Consider the following 22942-nt stretch of genomic DNA (forward strand, 5'->3'; position numbering starts at 1 on the left):
CATTCCCCCCCCCGGGTCCTGGCCACCAGGAGCAGAGAGCGACGCGTCCAGTTCAGCCTCCTTTAATGTGCACCTCAGCCCCCCCCCCACGCCGAGGGTCCAGCCAGGGCAAGGGGGGGGGGGGGGGCAGGACTGGATCCGGCCCAGCACCGCCCCCCCTTGCCCCCCCCTGTCCCATTTTACACATGGGGAAACTGAGGCACGGAGCGGCGAGGGGATTGCCCCCCACCCCTCCTGGCTCCCCACCACCCCAGCCCCATCCTTCACCCCCCCTCTCCAACCCACAGCAGGGGGACAGCCCCTGGACCCCCCCCCCAAAAAAAAAACAACTCAGGGCTCCCCTTTTCTCCCCCCTCTCCCTTTTCCCCCCCTCCACCACAGGACCCCTTGGGGCTGTTCGTGTGTGCGCCCCCCACCCCCTCTTTCAAAAACCCTCCCCTGGCTTGGGGGGGGGAGCACGGGACCACCTGGGGGGGGGTCAGAGGGGGGGGGGTCTCCAGCCTCACGCCAGCACAGTGAACGCAGGAAGTTTATAGAGGGCTTTACAGAACAAAGCTACTTGAAATCAGCCACACGATGGCCAGACATAAAAGGGACCCCCCCTCCCCATTCAAACCCCCCCCCTCCTACAAATCACCCGCTGTCCGAGGAGGTGTGGGGGGCAGTGGGGGGGGACCTGCGGCGGCAGGGGGGGGTGCAGGGGGTCCAGGTCCCCAGCAGCTCGCGCTGCTGCTGCCCGATGGCTTGGCTGACCAGCCCCGGCAGCGCCAGCAGGCTCAGCCCCAGCGCCTCCAGTTTGCTCTCCAGGGCGCCGATGCGCTTCTCCAGGTCCTCGTTGCGCTCCTGCAGCTCCGACACCATGTCGTACATGATGTTCTGGGTCTGTCGGAAAATTTGGGGGGGGGTCAGTAAGGTGCCCCCCCCCCCCATTACGTGGTGTCCCCTTTTTTTTTTCCCGGGGCTCACCTTCGCCAGGTCCACCAGCGTGTTGGCCTGGTCGTTCAGCTTGCGCTGCTCCATCTTCACGCTCCTCAACCTGCCGGGGGGGAATGGGGAGCGGGGACGGCTCAGTGGCACCCCGTGGGGTCCTCCCCAGCGCCCCGGCATGCACTCGGGGGGGGTCCCACGGTCCTGGGGGGCTCCCACGGTCTTGGAGAGCTCCCGCACCCCTGGGGAGCTCCCACGGTCCCGGGGAGCCCCCCCGTTTCCACATTTCCAGGGGGCTCCCACATTCCCACATGGTCTGGCACTGCCCCAGACCCTCCCAAAGAAGAGACAGCCCCAGCCGGGGGGGGGGGGCTGTGCTGCCATGCCATCTCCCCCCCCCCCTCCCCTCCCCATTTTGCAGCACCGAGCCCATGCAGACGGACAGGCACGGAGGAGCCGGGCAGACTTACTTCTGGGCTCTGCAGGGACGGGGCAGAACAGAGACAAAACACAACAGCAGGTTTAATACCACCACCAAGAGCGCACGGGGATGCCAGCGCCCCCCCTGACCCCCCCATCCCTCCGCTTCCCCCCCCCGAAGCAAGAGGCACCGGGGGCTCGAGGCGGGTGAAGCCGGGCAGCGGACACGGTGACACCAAGCCGTGCCATTGCGCACCCCCAGGGCACCCCAGCACCGTCCCCGCTGCCACCAGGGTCCCCCCCTGCTGGGAAAACACCCCCCCAGGATGGGACTGTGAGGGAAACCGGGATGCCAGCCCCGGGGATGTGGGCATTTGGGGTAGAACTGGCAGAAATCGGGGGCCAGAAGGGGGCATTTCCACGGCCACCCAAGGCTGGCGGTGGCCCGTGCCCGGGCGCCGCGTAGGAAGCAGGTAAAGGTTTGGCACTTACTGATGGATGGCTTGGAGGAACTTACGCTGGTGTTTCCGAACTTTGGCATGGTCGATCTTCTTCACCAGCTTGGTGTGTTTGTAGATGAGCCACGTTTCCCTGAGTACGTTGGCAGCAGCATTTTTCACCTGAAGGCAACCAAACGCCGCGGGTCGGGGACGGAGGGAACCGGACGCCAACGGAGGGGACGGAGAGGGGAGCTGGGGGGGCAGGGGGGGCTCACCCGCTTCGTTAGCTGCGTATCCATCATGAAATTGTGCACGTGTTTCTCCGCTTTGGTGAGCTCTAGCTTTCTGGCAACGACAGCGACGACCAGAGCCGTGCAGCCGGCACCCTGCGGGCACAGCACCGGGGTGAGGGCACCGGCACCGGCACCAGCGGGCGCTCGCAGCCCCCCCAGCCCCCCCCGGGGATATCCCGCTAAGCTCACCATGATGCCAGTGAGCAGACACACGCCCTTCCCGCAGTAGGTGTGCGGCACCATGTCCCCGTAGCCGATGGAGAGGAAGGTGATGGAGATCAGCCACATCGCCCCCAGGAAGTTGCTGGTCACCTCCTGCTTGTCGTGGTACCTGCCCGGGGCCAAGCGCACAGCGCCCGTCAGCCGGGGGGGTCCCGCGCCGTGGGCTTGGCCACGCGATGTGCAGCCGCTTCCCCGTGCTGGGGCTGCAGCCAGGGGAGTGCCCGAGCTCCCCACCGTGCCATGGGGGTCCCCAAAAAGAGGCACCGGGGTTCCAGCTTGCCCCTGGGGCTGGGCACCCCCAGCGCTGGAGACCAAAGCGTCCCGTGGAGAGGGGGCGGGAGGTGGCAGAGCTGCGCCCACCCAGGGCTGTGCCGGGAGAGGGGGGGGATAATAAATCCCCACCCTCCTCAAGCTGCCCCCCCGTGATCTCAAAGCACGGCAGGCGGGTGTCACCGCAAGCCCCCCAGCAGGGGACGTTTCTCTTCAGATTGCACGGTGCCCACACGGGGGGGACACAGCCTGGAGCAGGGCACCCCTCGCCCCTCGAGGCCACCCCGGCAGGGACTGAGCTGGAATCGCGGGGGGGGGACGCCGTGCTTTGAGATCTCATGGCCAGCACCGAAGCCATGAACTCCTGCAGCCGTGCCCCCCCCACGCAGCCCCGGGGACACCGGGACGAGCCGGGCAGCGGGGACATGCGGGGAGCAGCGGGGAGCGCGCACACCCGGGGAGGGGCCAGGGGGGAGGCGAGGAAAGGGCAGAGGCCGATCGCAGCAAGCCAGGGGCGGACTCGAAGCGTGCGGCGAGGAATTTAGGATTGCTGCGTCCCCTTCCCCCTCTCCCCAGGCGCAGCCTGCAAAGTTTGGGCTTGGAACCTCAGCCGGCACTGGGGGATGCGGTGGGGGGACGCCGGGGGGTGACGCTCCCCAGGAGAGGCTGGGGTGCATGGGGGGGTGCCAGGCACAGCCGGGCTCAGCTGGACCCCAAAAGCACCGAGAGCCCCAGGACTTCGCCCCACGGTGCTGCCCCTCTGCCCCTCTTCTTCCCCTTCCCCTGCTCCACCCCAGGGAGCAGCCCCGGGACTCCCCCAGCGCGCCCGAACCACGTGCACCGAGGAGGGGAAACGCCGAGCGAGGGGAAGGGGAAGGCTCGGAGCTGAGCGCGAGCCCTTTGGAGATGCTTCAGCCCCCATCTGGAAATAAAAAGTGGTCCCGAGGCCCCTGCCTGGCTGCTTTGGCTCGGCTCCGCTTTGTTCAGCGCTCCGGGAACAAAACCGGGAGCCCCGGAGCCACCCCAGGGACCCGCGGGGGGTCTGCAGCAAACCCACTCCAAAAAAAATGGGGCAGAGGGGGGCTGTGCTGCACCCCCATCCCCACGGGACCCCCCCGGGTGGCTGCAGCCAGCCCTGGGCACTGCATCTGCTGAGGTTCCAAGTGGAAAAGGCTCCGGCCCCTTTCCAAGTCCTTGGGATTTTTATTCTGGCTCAGGTGCCCCCTCCCGTACCCACCCCCCCCAAAACCCGCCGGCTGCAGCTAATCCTAAATTCTGAGTAGCACAAAAAGCCTGGGGGGCTGGGGGGGGGAGGGTGGTGGAGGGGAGGAGTGAGGGGGGAACGTCCCGTGCAGGACGCGGCTCTCGGTTCCTGGGGTGACTCACAGTTTGTCCCTGCGAGCAGCAGAGCGGTCAGAGAGGGAAAACAAGAGCAGTTAATGCGCGGTCCCGGGGCGAGGAGAAGCGGCCGAGGAAGGCGAGCGCGGGGGGGACGGGGACGGGCGAGCGCAGCCCAACCCCTGCCGGGGGCAGCTGAAGGAGCACGTGCCACATCCCAACCCCGAGACCCCCACCCTATCAGTGGTAACGGGGTCCTGCAGCATCCCGTGGGGACGCGCGGGGACGAAATCCTCCAAAATCCTCCTGGCAAACACCCGCGGCTCCGGCAAAGCGCCACGGCCACCTCCTGGCGCACCCAGGGCACGAGGATCGGGCGAAGACACCCGGGGACCTCTCCTCCGGGTGCTCCCCTCGTACCCCCCAGCTCAGCTCCGTGCGTCCTCAGCTGCGCCCCAGCCCCGCGCCCTCCCCGAGAGCCCCCGCGGGCAGCACCCGGGGGCCCCCTGCACCCTCCGAACCCCCTCACCTCTCGCAGACGCGGACGGTCCAGGCGGCGATGATCCAGGAGGAGATGCTGAAGACCAGCAGCACGGTGCCGGGGCAGATGGTCATGAGGGTCTTCATGACGAAGCGGGTGTTGAAGTTGATCTTGTTGAGGGCGCCGATGCTGCGGGAGGAGGCGTCGGTGAAGAGCTTGCTGTGCAGCAGCATGACGCGCCCGATCAGGTAGAGCCGCAGGAACATGGGGATGGAGAGGATGATGTCCACGTCGGCGTCAGCCACCGAGGCGGCGTAGGTGAAGGCGAGGCGAGCCGTCCAGGTGAACAGGTACTGCCCGGGGATGGGGTGGATGGCGCACACCAGCAGCTCCAGGGCGATGAAGAAAATGCGCTCGTAGGTCATGGCGATGCGCCAGTCGTCCGCGCCGTTGTCCACCATGAAGAGCTGCGGGGAGCGCAGGGCGCTGGGAGGTGGCACAGAGCTGGGGAGGGGGCGCAAGACCCCCGCCGTGGGTGCCCACCCGTGGGTGCCCCTCACCTGGATCTCCCTGGCGTGGTACATGACGATGAGCCCCAGGAGGATGAGGGTGGAGAGGCTGATAAGGCATTTCAGTGCAAACGAGTACGACGACTCCTACGGGGGGGGAACGAGCGGCGTGAGCCCGGCGGGGCACCCCGAGCCCGTCCCCGCCGTGCACCCCCCCCAAAATCCCACCTTGGTGTAGACCCCCCAGGACAGCTCCGTCTCCGTGACCATGACCACGATGCCGAACATGCCGAAAATGAGGGCGTAGTCGCTGAGCCGCTTGCGCTTCTCGAAGAGGGCGCGCCGGTGGCCCAGCTTGTAGCCGATGTTTTGGGGGCGCCGCGGCCCCCGCGTCTCCGCCGCATCCCCCCCGGGGGCCGGGGGCTGCTGCTCGGGCCGGGAGACCACCACCACCTCCTCCAGCCCGGGGGGGCGGCGGGGTCGCAGGGGTTGGGTCTCGGCCTCCGCTGGGTGCAGGGTGGGGGTCGAGGCGCTCAGGACCCCCCCATTGGAGCGGCAGCCGCTCATGGCTGTGGCGAGCTGGGGGCCGGGCGATGCCGCATGGCTCAGCGGCGCGGGGGGCACCTGGGGGGGGGGTCGAGGGGAGGGGTGAAAGAAGGCACCGGTTGGGGCACCGAGCTGCGCCCCCCCCTCCCCACCACCACCGCCACCTGCCCCGCACGTGGGGGCTCACCCACGGTGCCCACCCCCTCCCCTAAAAACCTCCCCCCCTCTCCGCACCGCACCGTGCGCGTCCCCCCCGTGCGCCACCGTCGCCAACCCGGGGGCGCAGCGGCACCGGGGACCGGCCGGTTACCGGGGGGGGGTGGGGGGTGGCACCGGCACGGCTCGGTCCCGGTTACCGGGAGTGGGCTCAGCGACCCCCCCCCACCCTGCTGCCCCCCCCCCAACCCCCCCCACCTGCCGCCGGGGACCGGGGACCGGAGCCCGACCCGGGGCCGCGCCGCAGCCGCCGCAGCCCGGTTCGGCCCCGGGGGCGCGCGGCGGCGGCGGGACCGGAGAGCCCGGGGGGGGGGGGGGGGCGAGGGGGGGGGGGCGGCCCGAGCGAGGTTGCTGATTGGTTGGGAGGGGGCACGCCCCCTCGTGACGTAGGCATCCGAGCCCCGCCCACCCCCGTGCGCCGGCTCCGCCCCCCCACCCCCTCCCCTCCCCAAGCGCCCCCTCCCCTCCCCGGGCGCCCCCCGGGGTCCCCCGGGTACCCCCAGAGCCCCCCCCACGGGGAACCCCCCCCAACAGGGGATCCCCCCCTACAGGGTCCCCTCCCCACGGGGGACCCCCCCACTGCACCCCCCCTGCACCCTGCTGCCATCCCCCCACACCCCTCGCTGTCGCCCCCCCCGCCCCCCAATTCCCCATCACCCCATGCACCCCCCCATCACCCCCCACCGCCCCCACCACCCTACGCCCCCCCCATCACCCCATGCACGCACCCACCCCTCCACCACAGCCCCCCCCCCAGCCCCGTGCACCCCCCATCAGGCTCCATCCCCCCCCAACGCGCAGCCTCCAGCCCCCCCCGTAACAACCCCGTGCACCCCCTGAGCACCCCCAACCCCTCAACCCCCACCTTCATTCACCTGCACCCCAAAACCCACCCCCGAGCACCCCCCACCCCATGCACGCCCCCCCAGCACCCCATTTCCAGCACCTCCTCCCCACCACCCCCATGCGCCCCCCCCATGCACCCCCCCGATGCACCCCCCTCCACCACCCCATGCACCCCCCCCACGCCCCCTGGGACCCCCCCCCGGCCCCTCAGCAGCCCCCCCCTGCTCCCCAGCCCCGCCACCCCTGGCACCCCGCACCCCCGTACCTGCTCGCGCTCCCCGCTGCCGGCGGGGGGGGGTCTCGGGGCGCTAGGGGCTATGGGAGCGGGGCTGGGGCTTGGCACGGGGGGGGTCCGGGGGGCCGGGTGCCATGGGTTTCCCTCCACGCCTGGCCGGGGAGGAGAGGCGGCATCAGTGGGGTGCAGCGTGAGCCCCCCCCCGGTGCATGGGGAGGTTTGGGGGGACCCTCGGAGACACCCCCCCCTCCAGCCCCGTTGCAGCACTGAGCCCCCCCCACGGCAGCCAGGGCCGAGCGGGGACTGGGCGAGCACGGCCGTGGATTTGGGGTGTTTTTGGGATGTCGTTTTGTCCCCAGGAGATTGGAAAAGGGGAAAATGGGGGCAGGGTGCGGGGACGGGGGGTGCTCGGCTGAGCCCCCCCACCTTGCACCCTCATAGCGGGGACAGAGCCGTGCTGCCTGCCTGCACCGGGGGGGTGACGGAGCCCAAAAGGCCCCCCCCAGGCCCTGCTGCACGGGCCTGATGCAGACCCCGTTGCACAAACAGCCCCCGGCACCCACAGTCCCCTCGCACCGACGGCCCCGCTGCACCGAGGGCCCCGTGGCACACGCAGCCCCCCCTGCACCAACCCCACCACGGCCTCAACGGCCCCGCTGCGCCACCCGCCCCGCTGCACGAGTGCCTGCGGTGCACGAGCAGCCCCGTGGCACAGACAGACACCCCTTGCACAAACGGCCCCGTTGCACAAATGTCCCCATTGCACAAGCAGCCCCGTCACGTGAGCTGTCCCATTGCACAAGCAGCCCTGCTGCACCAACGACCCCATTGCACAAACGTCCCCATGGCACAAACGTCCCCCTTGCACAAATGTCCCCATTGCACAAATGTCCCCGTTGCACAAACGACCCCATTGCACAAACGGCCCCGTTGCACAAACGACCCCATTGCACAAACGTCTCCGTGGCACAAACGTCCCCATTGCACAAGCAGTCCCACTGCACAAACACCCCCTTTGCACAAACGGCCCCGTTCCACAAACACCCCCATTGCACAAATGTCCCCATTGCACAAACGTCCCCGTTGCACGAAAGGCCTCACTGCACACCCAGCCCCGTTGCACCAACAGCCCCCTTGCACAACCAGTCCCATTGCACAACCAGCCCCCTTGCAGCCAGCACAGCCCCCCCAGCACAACCAGCCCCTCTGCATGAGGGACCCCCTGGTGTGAGCCCCCCCGGTGCCAGCAGCACCGCAGGCCCCCGTGGGCACCGCGAGCCCCCCCAGCGCAACCAAGGCACCGGCTGCAGGGCCTTGGAGGGGGGAAATCCAAGGGGATCCCCCTCCCGACCCCACAACAGCACCCCGGGGGTGGCAGCTCCCCAAATTTAAGGCCCCCCCGTACACCTCGGTGCCGCCGCAGCCCCCCCAGCCGGCCTCGTCGGCCCTGTTGCAAACGCAGCCACCGTGCTCACGGCCCCCCCGGCGCACAGGGACACCCCACAGGGTGCTGCCAGCACCCGGCTGCGGCCGAGGGGACCCTTTTGTGCCCCCCCCAGGGCTAATTATGGGGTGCCAAGGCTCCGGGGACCCACTGCTCCGCGGTGCGCCCATGGGGTCACCGGCTCCCCTCCAGAGGCCGATCATTTTTGACCATTTTCTCGCCGTTTTCCCAAATTTTTTGCGGTGAGCTGGGCTCCCGTTTCATTTTCATCCTCGGTCGGGGAGCCAACACCAGGGCGGGCGGCACCGAGGGGAAGCTGAGCCCCCGCCAGGGCCGAGCGCTCGCCCCCACGGCACCACCAAACTTTTGGGGCTGGGGAATTGGGTCCGAAAAGGGCCCCGGAGGCGGCTCCCGGGAAATATTTTAGGAAGCCGTGGCCGCGTGGCGATGGCAAAGAGGCCTCGGTAAATTTTGTGCCCCCACAGACGCCACCGGGAACCTCTCCGTCGGGGCACCAGGGCGGGTGAAAGCTCCCGGGGGTGTCCCCGTGTCCCCGTCCCCATCCCTGTCCCCACGGTGCTGCCACCCTGGGGTGCCGGGGCGTGCAGGATGCGGGTGCTGAGCTCATGGGGACAGGGGACCCCCCCAATTCTTCCCCCCCCCCCTCCCAGGGGCATCTCGGTTACGTGGATGTCCTTGAGCACCAGCCCCGGGTGTCCCCGTGTGGGCAGCACGGCGATGCGGCACCGGGACCCCCCCCTTCAGACCCCCCCCCCGGTGCCACCAGGGTGACCCCAGCCCAAGAGGACGGTGCTGGGAGCTGGGACAAGCCTGGCCCCCCCCAACCAGGGGGGGGGAACCTGCCCTGGGTGGGCATAGAGACATCAAAGCCTTCAAATGGGGGGGCCAGGCGGGGATGGGGGGGTCCCCGGTGCAGCGGGCAGGGAGGTGGGGGCGCATTTTGGCCCCAAATGCCACAGCGAGGGGCTGCACCCAGCCCCGCCACCCCCACCCTGACTCCCCCGGGGGGCTGCGGGGTCCCCCCCCCACGCCCCCACCATGGGGACACCTTGGGGGGGGCCCCAGAGAGGACCCCGGGTGGGGAGGAAGCGGGGGTCCCATCCCCAGCACCCAAGCGGGGGGGGTAATGGTTTAACCCTGGTGCCCTGGGGACCCTCCTGTCCCCATGGGTGCCAGCAGGACCCCCCCCCCCCCCGTTTTTTGTGTGTGTCCCCCCCCCCAACCCCGTGCCTGGGAGCAACTGCAGAGGAGGGTGCAGCTAAAAATAGAGGCCCAAAGGCCCCCTCCCGGCTGCTGATTTATTTATCGCCCGCTCGTTAATTCCTGCCTGGGAATCACGGGGCTGGGGGGGGGATTTTGGGGGTGGGGGGGGGCAATTTGGGGGGTGCAGAGGCTGTGCCCGCAGCCCCGCTGGGGGAGGAGGAACGGGGACCATGCCATATGGCCGGGGTTGGGGAGCAGCTGGCGGGGCCGGCAGGAGCCCCCCCGGCCCCCACAAATATTGGCATAGGGTGGGGGGGGGGGGGCTGAGCAGGATTTGGGGGGTGTGGGACTGAGCCCCCCCCCCTCCAGGCCACCGGCACGAGGACGGTGCCACCGCGGGACCCCACTGCTGGGGGGGGTTCAGCCCCATCAGGGTCCGACCCGAGCCCCCCCCCCGAGCCATGGGGGTGGTGGTGAGGTTTTGGGGGGTGGGGGGGTTCCCGTGGGGGGGTGAGAGGGGAAAAAGGTGAGGGGGGGGCGCATGGGGAGAGCTGCAAAGAGGGGAATCCCTGAGAGGGGAGGGGGAGAGGGGAGGGGGAGGGGGTGGCAGCCCCCACCGACCTAAATGGGGGGGGGGGGGGGGTGATGTCGTCCCCCCCCTTCCCACCCCAAACGAGCCCCCCCGGCGCTGCCAGCCCAGCGGCCACCCCCAGGGGCCGGGCGCCCCCCGTCCCCACCCCAAAACGTCCCCAGCCCTCATTGATGGGGCACAGCCAGCGGGGGGGGGGGGTCCCGGGGTGGGGTGGGGGGGCCGAGGGGTCCCTGCGCCCCCCCCCCGCTGTCCCCAGACAAAGCCACCGCCCGCTGTGCCCCCCCCTCCATGCGGCTCGGCTCAGCCGAAGGACAAAGCCACCTCGCTTGGCTGCCCCCCCCCGGGTCGCACACGGTCCCCCCTTGCCCCGGGGGGGGGCGTATCCGGCCCCCCCCGGGTGTCCCTGCTGCCCTCGGGGGTGGGGGGGCCCCCCCAAACCTTGCCGGCACCTTCACAGCGCGGGGGTGTCCCCGGGTATGGGGTCACCCCCGACCCCGTGTGGGGTCCCAAGGTTACAGGGGGGGGGTGGAGAGGGGCTGGGGGGGGGGGTCGGAGGGGATCGGGGGGGGGTCGGGGGGGGGTCCCCGTGGCGCACCTGAGGCCTCGGGGGGTGCCCCCGGACTTTGAGCTGGCAAACACCGAGCACGGCCCCGGGGACACAGCCCGGGGGGGGGGGGGCAGCCCCAGCCCCCTGCACGCCCCCCCACACCCCCAGCCCCTTGCACGCCCCCCCCCCGACCCCCCCAAGCCCCCCCAGTCCCGGGGCATGGCCGAGATTTGCCCCTCGGGGCTCGCAGCCATGGGCACGGGGACGGGATCCTACCGGGTAGGGGGGGGTACCGGGGGGGGGGGATCACCGGGGGGTGTCCCCCAACCCCTCGCCCCCCTCCCAGCCTCGTGGCTTCGGTCGCGGAGCCCCCCCCCCAAAAAAAAAAAATCTGGGGGTTGCCCGGAGCTGGCGGCGTCCCCAACGTCCCCAAATCCCGCTGGGGACACGGGGATGCCCCCAGTACGGGTGGGGGAATCCCTCCCCGGGGGGGGGGCCCCGCTCCACAAACGGCAGCGGGAGGGGCTCCCCCCACCCCCCCTCAGCCCCCCCGGAGCCCCCCCGCTCACCTGTCACGGCCCCACGGGATTTGGGGGGGGGGGCGAAGGGGCTGGGGGGGGGGGCGCGCTCCGTGCGCCGCAGCCGGGTGCCTGCGGGAGCGGCGGCGAATGGGGGGGGTTGGGGGGCGTGGGGGGGGGACCGGGGGCTTCCCCGCCCCACGCCCCCGCATCTTCCCCCCCCCGCGGCCCCCCCCTCACGGCGGATGGTGACCTTGAGGCCGCGGCGCTGGGGGAGGGGGGTATTTTTAGCCGGGCACTCCCATCGCGTCCCCCCCCCCCCCGATACAAATGGTGCAGGGTGGGGGGAAAACGGGCCCTGCTTGCGCCCCCCCCTCACAAAGCCTGGCGTTGGGGTACCCTCCGGGCAGCCCCCCCCCACGGCATCCCCGTCCCCTCCCTGCAAAGCGGTGCCCCCCCCCCCAGAGCCCCCTCCGCAGCGCGGTGGCACCCGGGGGGGTCCCCCGGAGCCGGGGGATTCCCGGGAGCTGGGGGTTCCCCCCCCCCCCCCCGCCTGGGAGTCCTCAGGAACCGGGGGAGTCCCCGGTGCTGGAGCAGCCCCGGGAGCTGCGGGGGGGTCCCCAGGTTCCTGGGGGGGTCCTCAGGAGCCGGGGGGGGTCCCCAGGAGCCAGCGGGTCCCCGGTGCCAACGGGGGTCCCCGAGGCGGGGGGGTCCCCGGGCTCTCCCGGCACCGCTGCGTGTCAAAGCCGGGGGGTTCCCCGTTTACCGGGGGGGGTCCCCAATACCGGGGGGGTGCCCCCCCCTCCCCGCTAATCCCCCCCCCCCAAAACCGAGCACCCACCTGCGGGCAGCCCCCGGCCTCCGCTCCCCTCGAGCGCCGCCGCCGGTGACCATGGCCCGGGGCTGGCAGGGGCGACCTCGGCGGGCCGAACCGGGGGTCGGGGGGGGGGGGACGGGGGGGGGGAAGAGAAACCGGGAATGGGGGGGGGGGGGGCGAGGGCTTCGGTTCGGTCCCCCCCGGGCACCTCTCGGCGCCTCGGCAAAGCCCCGGTGCGGGGCGGTGCGGGGGGGAGGCGCTGCGCTACCGCTCCGCCGCGCGCTCCCGCCGCCCCGCGCGCTCCCGCCGCCCCTATTGTCTGCGGCTCCCCCCTCCCCATTGTCATATTTGCGGGGGGGGGGGGGGCGAGCACCCGCCTCCCGCTGCCCCCCCCCCTTCCCCTGGTGTCCCCCCCCCGCGGCGGCCCTGAGCCCGGTGTCCCCCCCCCGGGCGCACCCAAAGGGTCCCCCCCGGTGCCCAAGGAGCACCCAAGGGTGCGCGGGGACGCTGGGGGCACCTTGGCCAGAGCAGCGCTTCCCCCCCCCCCTTTTCCGCGGGGGGGGCGTCCCCTCTGCTCCCCCTCCCCATCCCCGCGCCGTTTGGGGCGGGGGGGGGTCCCCAAAACCCAGGGGATCCCCGGGATCACGGGGGGGAGTCCCCGGTGCCAGCGGAGAACCAGGAGCAGGAGGCTCCCCGGGGGGGGCGGGGGGGGCCGGGTGCCCCCCAGCAGCCCCCCAACACCGGGATCGGGTTGCGGGGTGCTGCAGCGGGGGGGTGAGGGGGGGGCACGGCCGCCTGCAGCCCCCCCCCGGACCCCCCCCCTCGCTCCTCTTTGTCGGGGGAGAGCCGCGGTGCGCAAAGCTCCGGTGCGCGGGGGGCGAGGAGATTGTGGGGGGGGGGACATGGAACAAAGCTTGTGTGGGGGGGCACACACGCATGGGGGGGGTAACACGCACGGGGGTGGTGTGTGCAAGGGGGGGGGAGAACCAGATTTGAGCGTGCAAGGGGCGTGCAAAGGGGGGGGCGCGCACAGGGGCGCGCGCCCAGCTCCGTGCTGCAGTGCGCGGGGGGGGGGACGGGCACGGGGAGGGGAGGGGGCGGGGGGGGGGGCCGGGGGCTGCGTGGTGCAGGGGCGGTGCGTGGTGAGGTGGGGGGGGGGGGCTGCGGGGTGTTTTGGGGGGGGGGTTCCGTGGTGCAGGGGGCGCGCACGGAGCTGGGGGGGGGGCTTGGTGCAGGGCGAGCGATGCGCGGGGAGGGGCTGCGGGGGGGGATGCCCGGTGCTGGGGGGGTTACCGGGGGGAGGGGGGGGGTTGCTGGGAGCCGGGGGGATGCCCGGTGCTTGGGGGGGGGGATGCCGGGGGGGGGATGCCGGGGGGGGGGGATGCCCGGTGCCAGCCCTGCGCGGGGGCTCCGAGGATGCCGCGGCCGCGTGATCGCTGCGCCCCCCCCGCGGGTTTTCCCGCCCCCGTCGCCATGACAGCGCCCCCCCCCCCGCAGCGGGATGCCTTTTTTAATATTTTTTTTGGGGGGGAGGGGGGGCAGAAAGGGAGGGGGAATCCCCGGGGGGGGGCGGGGAATCCCTCCCCTCTGCGCTCAGCCCCGCCCGCAGCGGGAACCCCCCCCCCCCCCGCTTTGAAGGGGGGGGGGCACAGAACCGGGAACCCCCCCAAATTGGGGGGCACTTGTTGGGGGGGGGGGGTTCCCCCATTAACCCCTTCAGTGCCCGCAGGATCCCACCTCCCCGGGGGGGGGGAATAACCCTGAGCCCCCCCCCCAATCTGGGGATCCCCCCCCTGCCCTGGGGGGCCCCCAATTCACCCCGCCCTTGGAATGGGGGGGGGGCGTTGCATTTGTGGGGGGGAAGCCCCCCCGTTAGCCCCTCAGGATGGGGGGGTCCCCACGGCACTGCAGCGTGGGGGGGGGGGGCACTGCGAGCACAGCCCCGCAAAGCCGCAGTGCAGCGAGGAAGAGGAGGAGGAGACGAAGGAGGGGAAGGGGGGGGGAGGCACCGCCAGCTTCCCCCCCCCCGGGGACACGGGGACCCCACGAGAGGGATGTGAGGGTGGGGGGGGCTCAGTATGGCTGGGGGGGATCCAGGAACAAAGCTGACAGTGGGGGGCCAAGAATTGGGCTGAATTCGGGCTTTTTTTGTACCGGGGAGAGCTCCCCTTTGCCCCCCCCCCCCAAGCCAACACCCCCCAACGGGATTTGGAAGGGCCCCACCCAAATGGGGCGGGTGGAAGCCTCCCCCAGCCCCAAATTATCATCCCTCCCCCCCCCAGCCCCATTTTCCCCCCATTTCTTTTTTTTTTTTTTTGCTCAATTTTTTCTGTTTTTAATGGGATTCAAACACCACAAACTTCTCACGCGGGGGGGGTCGCACCGGCTGCATTTCTCCCTGCCTCTGCCCCCCCCGCAGGGGTAGGGGGCTGGGTGTGTGTGTGTGTGGGGGGGGAGCAGACCCCCTTCCACCTCCCCTCTGCAAAAACGGGGGGGCACAGAGGGGTTGGGGCTGGGGGTTCTGTACCGTGAGAAAGCCCAGCGCCCCCCCAGTACCCCCCCAGTAGCAGGGGATGGGGACATGGCCCCCTGGTAGCCCCCACCCCACTCGTGGGGGCACCAAAGGCGCCGGAGCTGCTGCCTGGGTAAGGGTTTAGACCTTAAAAGGTCCTAAAAAAGGGCCCCGGGGGTGGTTTAGACCCTAAATTTAGACCCTAAAAAGGTCTTAAAAAGGGGCCCGGGGGTGGTTTTGACCCTAAAAAGGGGCCTGGAGGTGGGAAAGGGGAGAAAAAAAGAGAGGGCAAGGCGCTGCTCGCTCACAGCACGGGGCACGATTTGGGGGAGCTTGCTGCCTTCCCCCCCCCACAAACCTGGGGGTCCGAAGGGGCTCCGAAGGGGGGTGGGGGGCACCTCGGGGCCCTTTCCATAAATTCGGGACCCTTTCCATAAACTCGGGGCCCTTCCTTGCCTGACGCAGGGAGCAGAAAAAGCAGCAGCTTCACTTCTCAGGGGCAGTTCTTGGGTTGCGGCCACCCCCCAGACCCCCTCCTGGCCCAGTGGGGGGCTCTGGGCTCCCCGGGGGGGCACTAGGGGCTACTGGGGAAGTCACACGCAAGAAGTCTGGCGCTCGTGTCCCACGCGGAGAGGGCAGGAACCTCGCTGGACTCATTTTTCCCCCGTGGAGGAGGTTTCCCCATCTCCCCTCCAGCCCCGAGCTGCCCAAATTCTGCTTCCACCTCCCTGCAGGACGCAGGGCTGGGAGGGGAAGGGAGGGAGGCAGCAGGATTCCAGCCTGGAAGCTCTTCGGGGGCCACCCCAGCACCAAAAAAAAAAAAAAATAAAATAAAATAATAACCACGCCAGGAAGGAGGAGCAGAGGGCAGGGGCCTGCTCAGGACGTTGGGGGGAATTCACCCTGCAGAGCTCAGGGCGCAGGGAGGAACGCAGGCTGGGGGGGGTCCGGGCTGTGAGGGGGTGAAATCGAGGCGTGGGGGTGAAATCGAGGCGTGGGGGCCCCCCCGCTGGAGCTGGGGAAGGAAATTGGTGGCTTTTTGTGAGGCGAGAACCGAGCTGAGAAGCGCAGAGGCGGCGGCAGGCTGTCCGGGGGGCTCCGCGCCAGGAGGCGAGCGGGCGAGGGCAGCAGGACCCCAAGAGGGGGGGGGCTGCGGCCTCGTGTTTAACTTAAATCCAACCAAAAAGACAAAAAGAGGGAAGGGCAGGGAGGGGAAGGGCAGGGAGGGGAGGTTCCTGGCGCCTCCTGCTTCATCCAAGCACGGTCTGGAGCTCCAGCCTGCCCGGCCCTAAAAAAAAAAGTTCTACTTTTGGCTGTTGTAAGCTTTGTGCCTCTGGTTCATGGGGTTGTCCGGGGACTTCATCCACTCCTTCTTGAGGAGCTGCTTGAGCTGGGACAGGCGCATGTTGGGGTTCTCCTGCTTCAGGCGGGGCAGGTTGAGCTCCTCGAAGGCCGTGAAGGCGGCTTTCATGCGGCGCTCGGGGTGCCGGTCCAGCTCGTTGGCGACGCTGCGGGAGGGAAGAAGGAGACACGTCACCAACAGGGACGCACAAACAGCACCAGCAGCTCCCAAAATTCAGCCACGGCTTGCCCAGCTCTGCTCCCCCTGTCCGAGAAGCTCGGGGAGCACAGAAAAAAGGTTGGTGATAAAGCGGGGAGCCCCCTCCCTGCTCCAAGGGATATTGGGGCTGGGCTCGGCCTCGCTGCCGGGACAGAAAGGTGCTGAGGTGGTGGGAAAAGGGAATTCCTGCAGGAATTTCTCCTCAAAAACACGGTGCCTTCAGGGGGAGCACAGCATCAAGGCACAGCCACCTACCTGAGGACGGCGATGGCGTCTTCGATCGTCCTGGCCTCCACCGTGCCCTCCTCCGGCACCCTCCTGTTGATGTTCTCCTCCAAGGGGACCTCCAAGTGAGTCTTCTCCTTCTCCACTGCGCAGGGAAAGGTGGAAGGGGAGCTGTTAATGTGGGATCCCGGCTCTGTAACGGTCCCAGGAGAGGCGCAGCCTCTGCCAAAAGCACTGAGGAGAGAGCTGGGAAACCTCAGCCCGAGTCCCCAGGGCTGGCGAGGACGAGCGCCAACTTGGCAGCCCTGCTCCCCGCCTCAGGGAGCCAGAAGGTTGCATTTTTCCCCCCATTTTGGTGCTAGAGAAAAGAAAACACGCAGCACGGGACAGCTGCAGGCAGCCCCTTCCTCTCCGAGCTCCTCAGCCCTTCAGGGACTGAAGGAGAAGGAGCTGTCCCCTCTCCCCTTTCCCCTCCCGGGGTCTTTCCACGGTGCCCCCCAACCTGTGTCCGTGTTCTCCTTCTGCTGCTGGTCCTTCCTGATGCTCTCCTCGATCTGAGCCCTGGTGACTTTGCCCGGAGCCACCTGTTTGGGCGATTTCCCTTTCAGCTTCGAGTCCTCCTCCTCCAGCAGGCGCTGCAGCTCCTTCTTGCGCTCCAGCTGCTCCAGCCGCCGCTTCTCTCTCTCCTCCTGGAAAAAGGGAGAGCAGCGAGTCACCCCAAGCACCTCCTGAGGCAGCAGGGACATCAAAATTGTCCCTAAAAGCACAGGAAAGCACCCCTGGGACAGGCACCTCGCTCCCATAGCACCGAGCTCACCTCAGGAGGAGCCGCTGGCTGCTTGCCCTGTCCTTAGGGTGAGATAATTCCCCCGTCCCCAGCCTCCTGCCAGCTCCCCGCAATGCCAGGGCTGTGAAACACAACCCCGAGGCTCAGAAGGAGCACGAGGCACCGGCCGGGGCTGCCAACAATCAGATTAAATCCTCCACTTTAATTTGACTAAGTGGCCGGAGGTTGGAAGTTCAACAGTTGCTCGAGACGAGCCGAGGGGCTGAATTCAACCCCAGGCAGGGGTCAGATCGAAAGCAAACGGCGGCACAGCCCCGTGTTGATTTTCCAGCACTCCACGAGGGGCTGGAGAGCTGCTCTGCCCCTCCGAAGGGCCAGGGAAGGGCGCGAGGAGGTGGCGCAAAAAGGCCTGGAGTGGCTTCGAGCACCAACTTCTAATCCTCCCCTGCCAGAGCCTGTGACGCCTTGCGAAAGGAGGAGGAAAAAAATGAAAATAAACACACACACACACCCCTCTAGGAGTGCCGTGCTACAGAGCACTTGGTAATTAGGGGAGTTACAGGGCTGCTTAATTAGGGGCCTCATCCATTCTTCACGGGGATGGCACAGCCCAGGGAGTGAGCCTTGGCAGGGTGGATTTCCTCAATGGCAGCAGCACAAAACCGGGCACAAAACTGGGCACAAAACCATCGTCCTTGGCCACGTTTCAGGTTCAGGCCCACCACGGATCTGTGGTTTGAGTCCCCGTTAGACAAACCCCACCACCGAGTCAGGAGCTTGAGGAAAACCCCATCACGGCCCCAAAATGTGGGATCAAAACACGCCTCGGGGCTGCCTGCATCAAACCCAGCCAGGACCCGGCCCGGGGAAGCCTCCTGCAGCCAGCCAGGGGTGGGAAAAAAAAGCCAGGAGGGGTTTTTATTGCAATTATCTGTCCTCAACCTCCTGGTTATTAAGTGCTTAGCGCCCTGCCCTGAGACACGAGGGGCTGGTGACCGCCCCTCCCTGCCCCAGCCTTCCCGGCAGGCTTCCCCTCCCTCTTCTAGTAAAGCCAGAGCAATTAACGGAGCAATTAGTGGCCTCAGCCGGATCAGGAGGGGCTCTGGCCCCTCTCCAGGCACGCGGGGTGTTGTAAGAGAGCTGCCCAAGCTCCCTCAGCACCCGGGCGCCACCAGGCTGGAGCACGGGGCAGCTTTAGGGGTGCAGGAGACCCCAAAAACCAATAGGGATTGCTGGGTGGGGGCCACGTCCACCCCCTCCATCAGCTGGAGGGTCCCTGCAGGGCAATTTCGTGGTAGAAAGGGAGTGAGAGAAGGGCAGAGCCTGCTCTGGGGGGGCACAGAGGACAGAAATCAACCTCCAGGGCTGGATTTCTACCCTGGGGAGGGCAGGGAGAGGAGCAGCCACCCCAAAATGCTCCCCAAAAGCTCAGGAGGGCAACGCAGGGAAGCGCCACGGGGTCAGCAGCACGAGCTGAGGGTGTGGGGACCTCAAAGGGGCACCCCAACAGCCCTGGGGTGACACCATGGGACAAAACGGAGCCAGGCAGCCCCTGGGGGAGCTCTACCTACCTGCAGCTGGCAGGAAAAGCTGTTAAATTACACACAAAGCACACGCAGGGGAAGCAGCACGGGGACAGGAGATCGGGAACGTGCCTGGTGGACAAAAATTGTCCCCTTTGGATCTCCTGGGACTGAGCGGGGTAACCCAGGAGGTGCCAGCACCTCGGCGAGGCTGCGGCTTCAATGTCAGGAGTAGAGACAAAACCTAAGGCAGGGGAGCAAGAAATCTTTCTTTTTGGGAGCAGAAATGTTATTTCTAGCTAGCCCAGGTTCTCTTTCACCCCTGCTTTTTACAGGAGAGCTGCTGTACGAGGCAGCCGGCCCCAAAAGCTCAAACAGCCCCAGCTGGGACGAGGACACCTCCGAAAATCAAGGCTGACGCCCTGCTCCTCTCAATAAAACTCCCCAGGGAGGCCGAGGCCACATCCTGAAGGGGAATCGGGGAGGCAAACAGGCAGGGCACGAGGGAAAACGCCACCAGCTCTCCGCGGGGAGGACGTGGGGTTTGTGCTTCCAGCTGGGGGCTCCCCGGGGACAGCAGCGAGCCGGGCTCAGCTGCTCCTTCACGCCTCGCAGAGCACCCATGGGTGCCAAAAGCCAGCAGCAGGGAGCAGCAAAAGGTGCTCGCAGGGCTGGGGGGCGCTTGGAGGAACCCCAAAATGCCCCAAGGAGCCTCCGAACCCTACCCAGCAGCTCAGAAACCCAGCTGAAGGGTGGGGAAGGGAGGGGAGGCGGTGTTGGGGGGGGTTTGTTCTCCGCCCCAAAGGCTCCCAGCACGCTCACCCCACAAAAATGCTGCCCAGGTGCCACGGAGCTGTCAATGTGTTACTGCCATCGCCTGGAAAGCTGGGGAAGAGGCAGAAAAAAAAGGCTGGGAAGAGCTCCCTGCCTCTCACGGACGGCACAGAGGTGGCCTCCTCTCCACGCTGGGGAACACGGAGCCCCCCGACAGCTCCTGGTCACAACCAGTGGGGCTCTTCCCACGCCAGAATCATCGGGATTTCTCCCAAATCCCAAAGCTGTCGTTGGGGGGAAGGGAAATTCAGCGAGCTCTGCGCTGCCAGAGCAACACGGGAAGGAAGGGGATGAAGCAGCACTGAGCTTGTCCCTGAAGGGGACAACACGGCGCTGGCTTCCCCAAAAAAACACCCAAGGCTCTGGGCTGGCCCCAGATTTGGGGTTTAACAGCTCCGTCCCCCCCACCCAGGCTGCCCTTGGACGAGCAGCGAGTCCTCGCCCCAGGAAGCGATGAGGCAGCGTCACAGGCTGCAGCGGGGCACGCAGGACTCCAAATTCCATCCAAATTCCATCCGAATTCCTTCGTCAGGACACGCACAGCGGGGGCACAGGGCCGCACTGGCCTCCTGCCCACCCGCCCGGGGCAGCCAGTGCCAAACTCCCAGCACAGCACAGAAGAGGTAACCCTGTGAAAATCGGGTGTGACACCAGCAGGATCCTGCCGGGACAGCAGGAGAGCAAACAAATTGCTTCAGAAAAGATCAGGTGAGGCAGAAGTTTGTCTAACATGAAGGCACCAAAACTCAAATAACCCCTAAATTAATTATAGATAAATCCATCAATGGATAAATCCAAACCCCTCTGCTTACGCGCAGCTAAAGCCAAACCCAAGGGAGTTTTTGGAGATGTGTGGCACAAGCTGGGGGGAAAAAAGCTTTGCATTGAGCCCTGCTCCTTTCTTCTTCCTTCTCTGACAGAAACCCAAGCCAAGCTGAGGAAGGAAGACGAAGGAGTGAGTATGGAGCTGAAGATGTGCTCTGTCAACAAATAAACACCAAGCCCTGCGGCAGCGCTGCTGGTCACGCACCTCGCTCGACTTTAAATCATTCCAACAGCCAAGCTTTCGCTCCCTCCCCCCAAAAGGAGAGCTCTGCAGCACCCGGTTCCTCAGTCACACGCTGGAGTTGGCGCTTGCTCCCACTCCCTGCTGCTTTTAGCTCCCGGAGGAGCCGCTCGTTGGAGCTGCTCTGCCTGAACGCCGAGCACGGGGCGAGGTTCAGAGCCAGCAACAGCTCCAGCGAGGAGAAACGAAGCCTCTCGGAGCAAACCTGGGTCTCGGGGGGGGGCTGTGCAGGAAGCAGCCAGGAGCTCACCTTCCTCTGCTCCTTCCTCATCACGTGTTTGTCTTCATCCTTCCAGTAGGCATCTTCCAGCTCCTGCTGCCGCTTGGCATCGGCTGCCGCCTTCGCCTCGGCCTTCCTCGCGCGGGCAGCGGCCGATTTGGTGTTTTCACCTTGGAACTTCTTGGGCATCCCTCAAGGTGCTCTGCGGGAAGGGAGGGGAGGAAAGAACACGGCTCAGAGCCCCGCACAGGCCCTGGGCTCACAGCAACGCCTGGAAGGGCTGCAAAACCCCCCCCTGTTATCACCTCACGTGGAGAGGAGGGATCCAGAGACCCCACAGGAGGAACCGAGCCCCCTCCACCCCCCATCCTCGGCAGCAGCACAGGCAGCGAGCCCTGGCGCTGCCCTCCGTGGAGCTGTGGGGCTGAGCACCCACGGATGTACCACGGACGTGGGCTGTGGAGCCCTGGGAGGGTTTATACAGCAACGCAGCCCCTCCTCAGGCAGGTATAGGGCCCTGCACACACACTGGAGTCCTCTGGGGGGTTACAGAGCCCCTCCTCAGGCAGATATAGGGTTCCTTAGACACATTGAAGCCCTCTGGGGTGTTACAGGGTCCCTTGTCACATAGATATAGGGCTTCTCAGACACACTGGAGTTCTCTGGGGGTTAAAGGGTCCCTCCTCAGACAGATATAGGGTTCCTCAGACACATGAGAGCCCTCCGGGGGGTTACACAGCCCCTCGTCATACAGATATAGGGCTCCTTAGACACATTGGAGCCCTGTGGGGGTTTACAGAGCCCCCCCTCAGGCAGATATAGGGCCCTACACACACACTGGAGCCCTCTGGGGGTATACAGGGCCCCTCGTCACACAGATATAGGGCTCCTCAGACACACTACAACCCTGTGGGGGCTTACAGAGCCCCTCCTCAGAGATTTAGGGCCCTACACACACGTTGGAGCCCTCTGAGGGTTACAGGGTCCCTCCTCAGGCAGATTTAGGGTTCCTCAGACACACTGGAGCCCTCTGGGGGGGTTACAGGTCCCCTCCTCACACAGATTTAGGGCCCCCCCCACACACTGGAGCCCTGTGGGGTCACCCACCCCCCCCTCAGGCACATTTCGCGCCCCACACACCCCCCCCGCGACCCCCCTGCGCTGTCAGCCCACAAGGAGCCCCCCCAGGGGCCGGGACTTTGGGCTCCTCAGGGCCTCAGGCGCCCCCCAGGCCCCCTCCAGGCCCCGCCACCCCCAGGCCCGGCCTCCCCCCAACCCCCCCCGGGGCCCGGCGGCTCCTCCTGAGGGGAAACGTCCCCAAATTCCCCCCCCCTCACCCCCCCCTCGGGGCCGTCCCCTCCCGTTACCGCCCGGGACACCCGAACCCGGCCCGGTCCCGTCCCCCCCCCCCAGCCCCCAGGCCCCGTCCCCCCCCCCCCCCGGCCCCCAGGCCCCGTCCCCCCCCCCCCCCGGCCCCGCTCCTACCGGGCCCCGCCGCCCCGCCCGTCGCGTTCTGATGACGTCACCGCCGCTGCCTCAGGGCGGGGGGTGGGGGGGGGAGGAGCGCCCCCGGGAGGCTCCTCAAGGCCCCCGCGAAGCCACCGCCGCCATTTTGGGTGAGGGCAACAGGGCCTCTCTCTCACACGGCCCCGCGGGTTGAGGGGGGAGAGAGAGAAACCGAAGGGGAGCGGAGCGGGGAGAGGCCCCCACGCACAGCGGAGCTGGGGAGCCGCGGGGAGCCCGCCCGGTTGTTGGAGCCGCCTCCGACGCTGCCGCTCCCGTGCCCGGCTCAAAGATGGCGCCGCGGCGGCACCTCCTCAAGATGGCGGCGGGGCGGGGCGGGGCCAGCGTCACGTGGGGGGTGGTGGGCGGGGTCTTAGGAGGAGTGGGCGTGGCCCAGCTGGAGGCTGGGGGCGGGGCCTGGAGGAGGGGGCGGGGCTTAGCGGGGCGCGGCCCATTGTTGGCCGGGTGGGCGGGGCAGGGAGGGGGCGGGGCCAACGGGAGCCACGCCCCCTTCCCCGTTCTCCCCCCGGGGGGGCTCCAACGGAGCCGCGCGGCCCCCCCAGCCCCCCCCAGCCCCCCCAGCCCCCCGATACCCCCCCAGCCCCCCAGGACCGCCCCCCCAAGCCCCCTCCACCCCCCCTCCCCCCCTAATTCCCCCCCCGACCCCCCCTGGACCCCCCCGAGCCTCCCTGACCCCCTCTGCCCCCCCCAAGCCCCCCCCCAGGTCCCCCCCAGGCCCCCTGTCCCCCCCCCGACCCCCACTCAGGGTCCCCCCCAGCCCCCCAACTCCCTCCCCACCTCCTCCAGACCCCTCCCAGCCCCTATG

At 68.3% G+C, this 22942-nt stretch overlaps 2 protein-coding genes across 6 annotated transcripts; both read right to left on the minus strand.

The window, feature by feature from the left end:
- Positions 1-511: 511 nt before the first annotated feature.
- KCNN1 (potassium calcium-activated channel subfamily N member 1) lies at positions 512-12246 on the minus strand. Of its 5 annotated transcripts, none has more exons than XM_068661618.1 (10): positions 11910-12246; positions 6774-6895; positions 5129-5524; positions 4952-5047; positions 4440-4858; positions 2270-2411; positions 2063-2173; positions 1840-1967; positions 967-1036; positions 512-882 (listed from the first exon to the last, which is right to left on the minus strand). In XM_068661618.1, exons 1-10 carry the CDS (start codon positions 12229-12231, stop codon positions 634-636), a joined length of 2055 nt encoding a protein of 684 aa, XP_068517719.1. In that variant the 5' UTR covers positions 12232-12246; the 3' UTR covers positions 512-633. The 5 variants fall into 5 exon arrangements, 4 of the variants coding, with proteins under 4 accessions (XP_068517719.1, XP_068517718.1, XP_068517721.1 ...); XR_011090041.1 differs by having other exon boundaries at positions 812-882; positions 1865-1967; XM_068661617.1 differs by having other exon boundaries at positions 2063-2411.
- Positions 12247-14647: 2401 nt separating this feature from the next.
- Positions 14648-22410, minus strand: CCDC124 (coiled-coil domain containing 124). Its single transcript, XM_068661513.1, has 5 exons — positions 22099-22410; positions 20644-20815; positions 16686-16872; positions 16214-16328; positions 14648-15905 (listed from the first exon to the last, which is right to left on the minus strand). Exons 2-5 carry the CDS (start codon positions 20800-20802, stop codon positions 15701-15703), a joined length of 666 nt encoding a protein of 221 aa, XP_068517614.1. The 5' UTR covers positions 20803-20815; positions 22099-22410; the 3' UTR covers positions 14648-15700.
- Between the last annotated feature and the right edge of the window lie 532 nt (positions 22411-22942).

The sequence above is a fragment of the Anas acuta genome, chromosome 26, assembly GCF_963932015.1.
Source record: "Anas acuta chromosome 26, bAnaAcu1.1, whole genome shotgun sequence".
Classification (NCBI taxonomy): domain Eukaryota; kingdom Metazoa; phylum Chordata; class Aves; order Anseriformes; family Anatidae; genus Anas; species Anas acuta.

Bases quoted from the DNA above. Each gene is read 5' to 3' on its own strand.
- CCDC124 (XM_068661513.1), bottom strand. From the start codon at position 20,802: ATGCCCAAGAAGTTCCAAGGTGAAAACACCAAATCGGCCGCTGCCCGC. The intron at 16,329-16,685 runs GTTGGGGGGCAC...TTCCCTGCGCAG, and splicing joins GAAGGAGAACACGGACACAG to TGGAGAAGGAGAAGACTCAC. The intron at 15,906-16,213 runs GTAGGTGGCTGT...TCCCTCCCGCAG, and splicing joins GACGCCATCGCCGTCCTCAG to CGTCGCCAACGAGCTGGACC.
- KCNN1 (XM_068661617.1), bottom strand. From the start codon at position 12,231: ATGACAATGGGGAGGGGGGAGCCGCAGACAATAGGGGCGGCGGGAGCG. The intron at 1,968-2,062 runs GTGAGCCCCCCC...GGTTGCCTTCAG, and splicing joins ATACGCAGCTAACGAAGCGG to GTGAAAAATGCTGCTGCCAA. The intron at 883-966 runs GTGAGCCCCGGG...ATTTTCCGACAG, and splicing joins CGCTGGTGGACCTGGCGAAG to ACCCAGAACATCATGTACGA.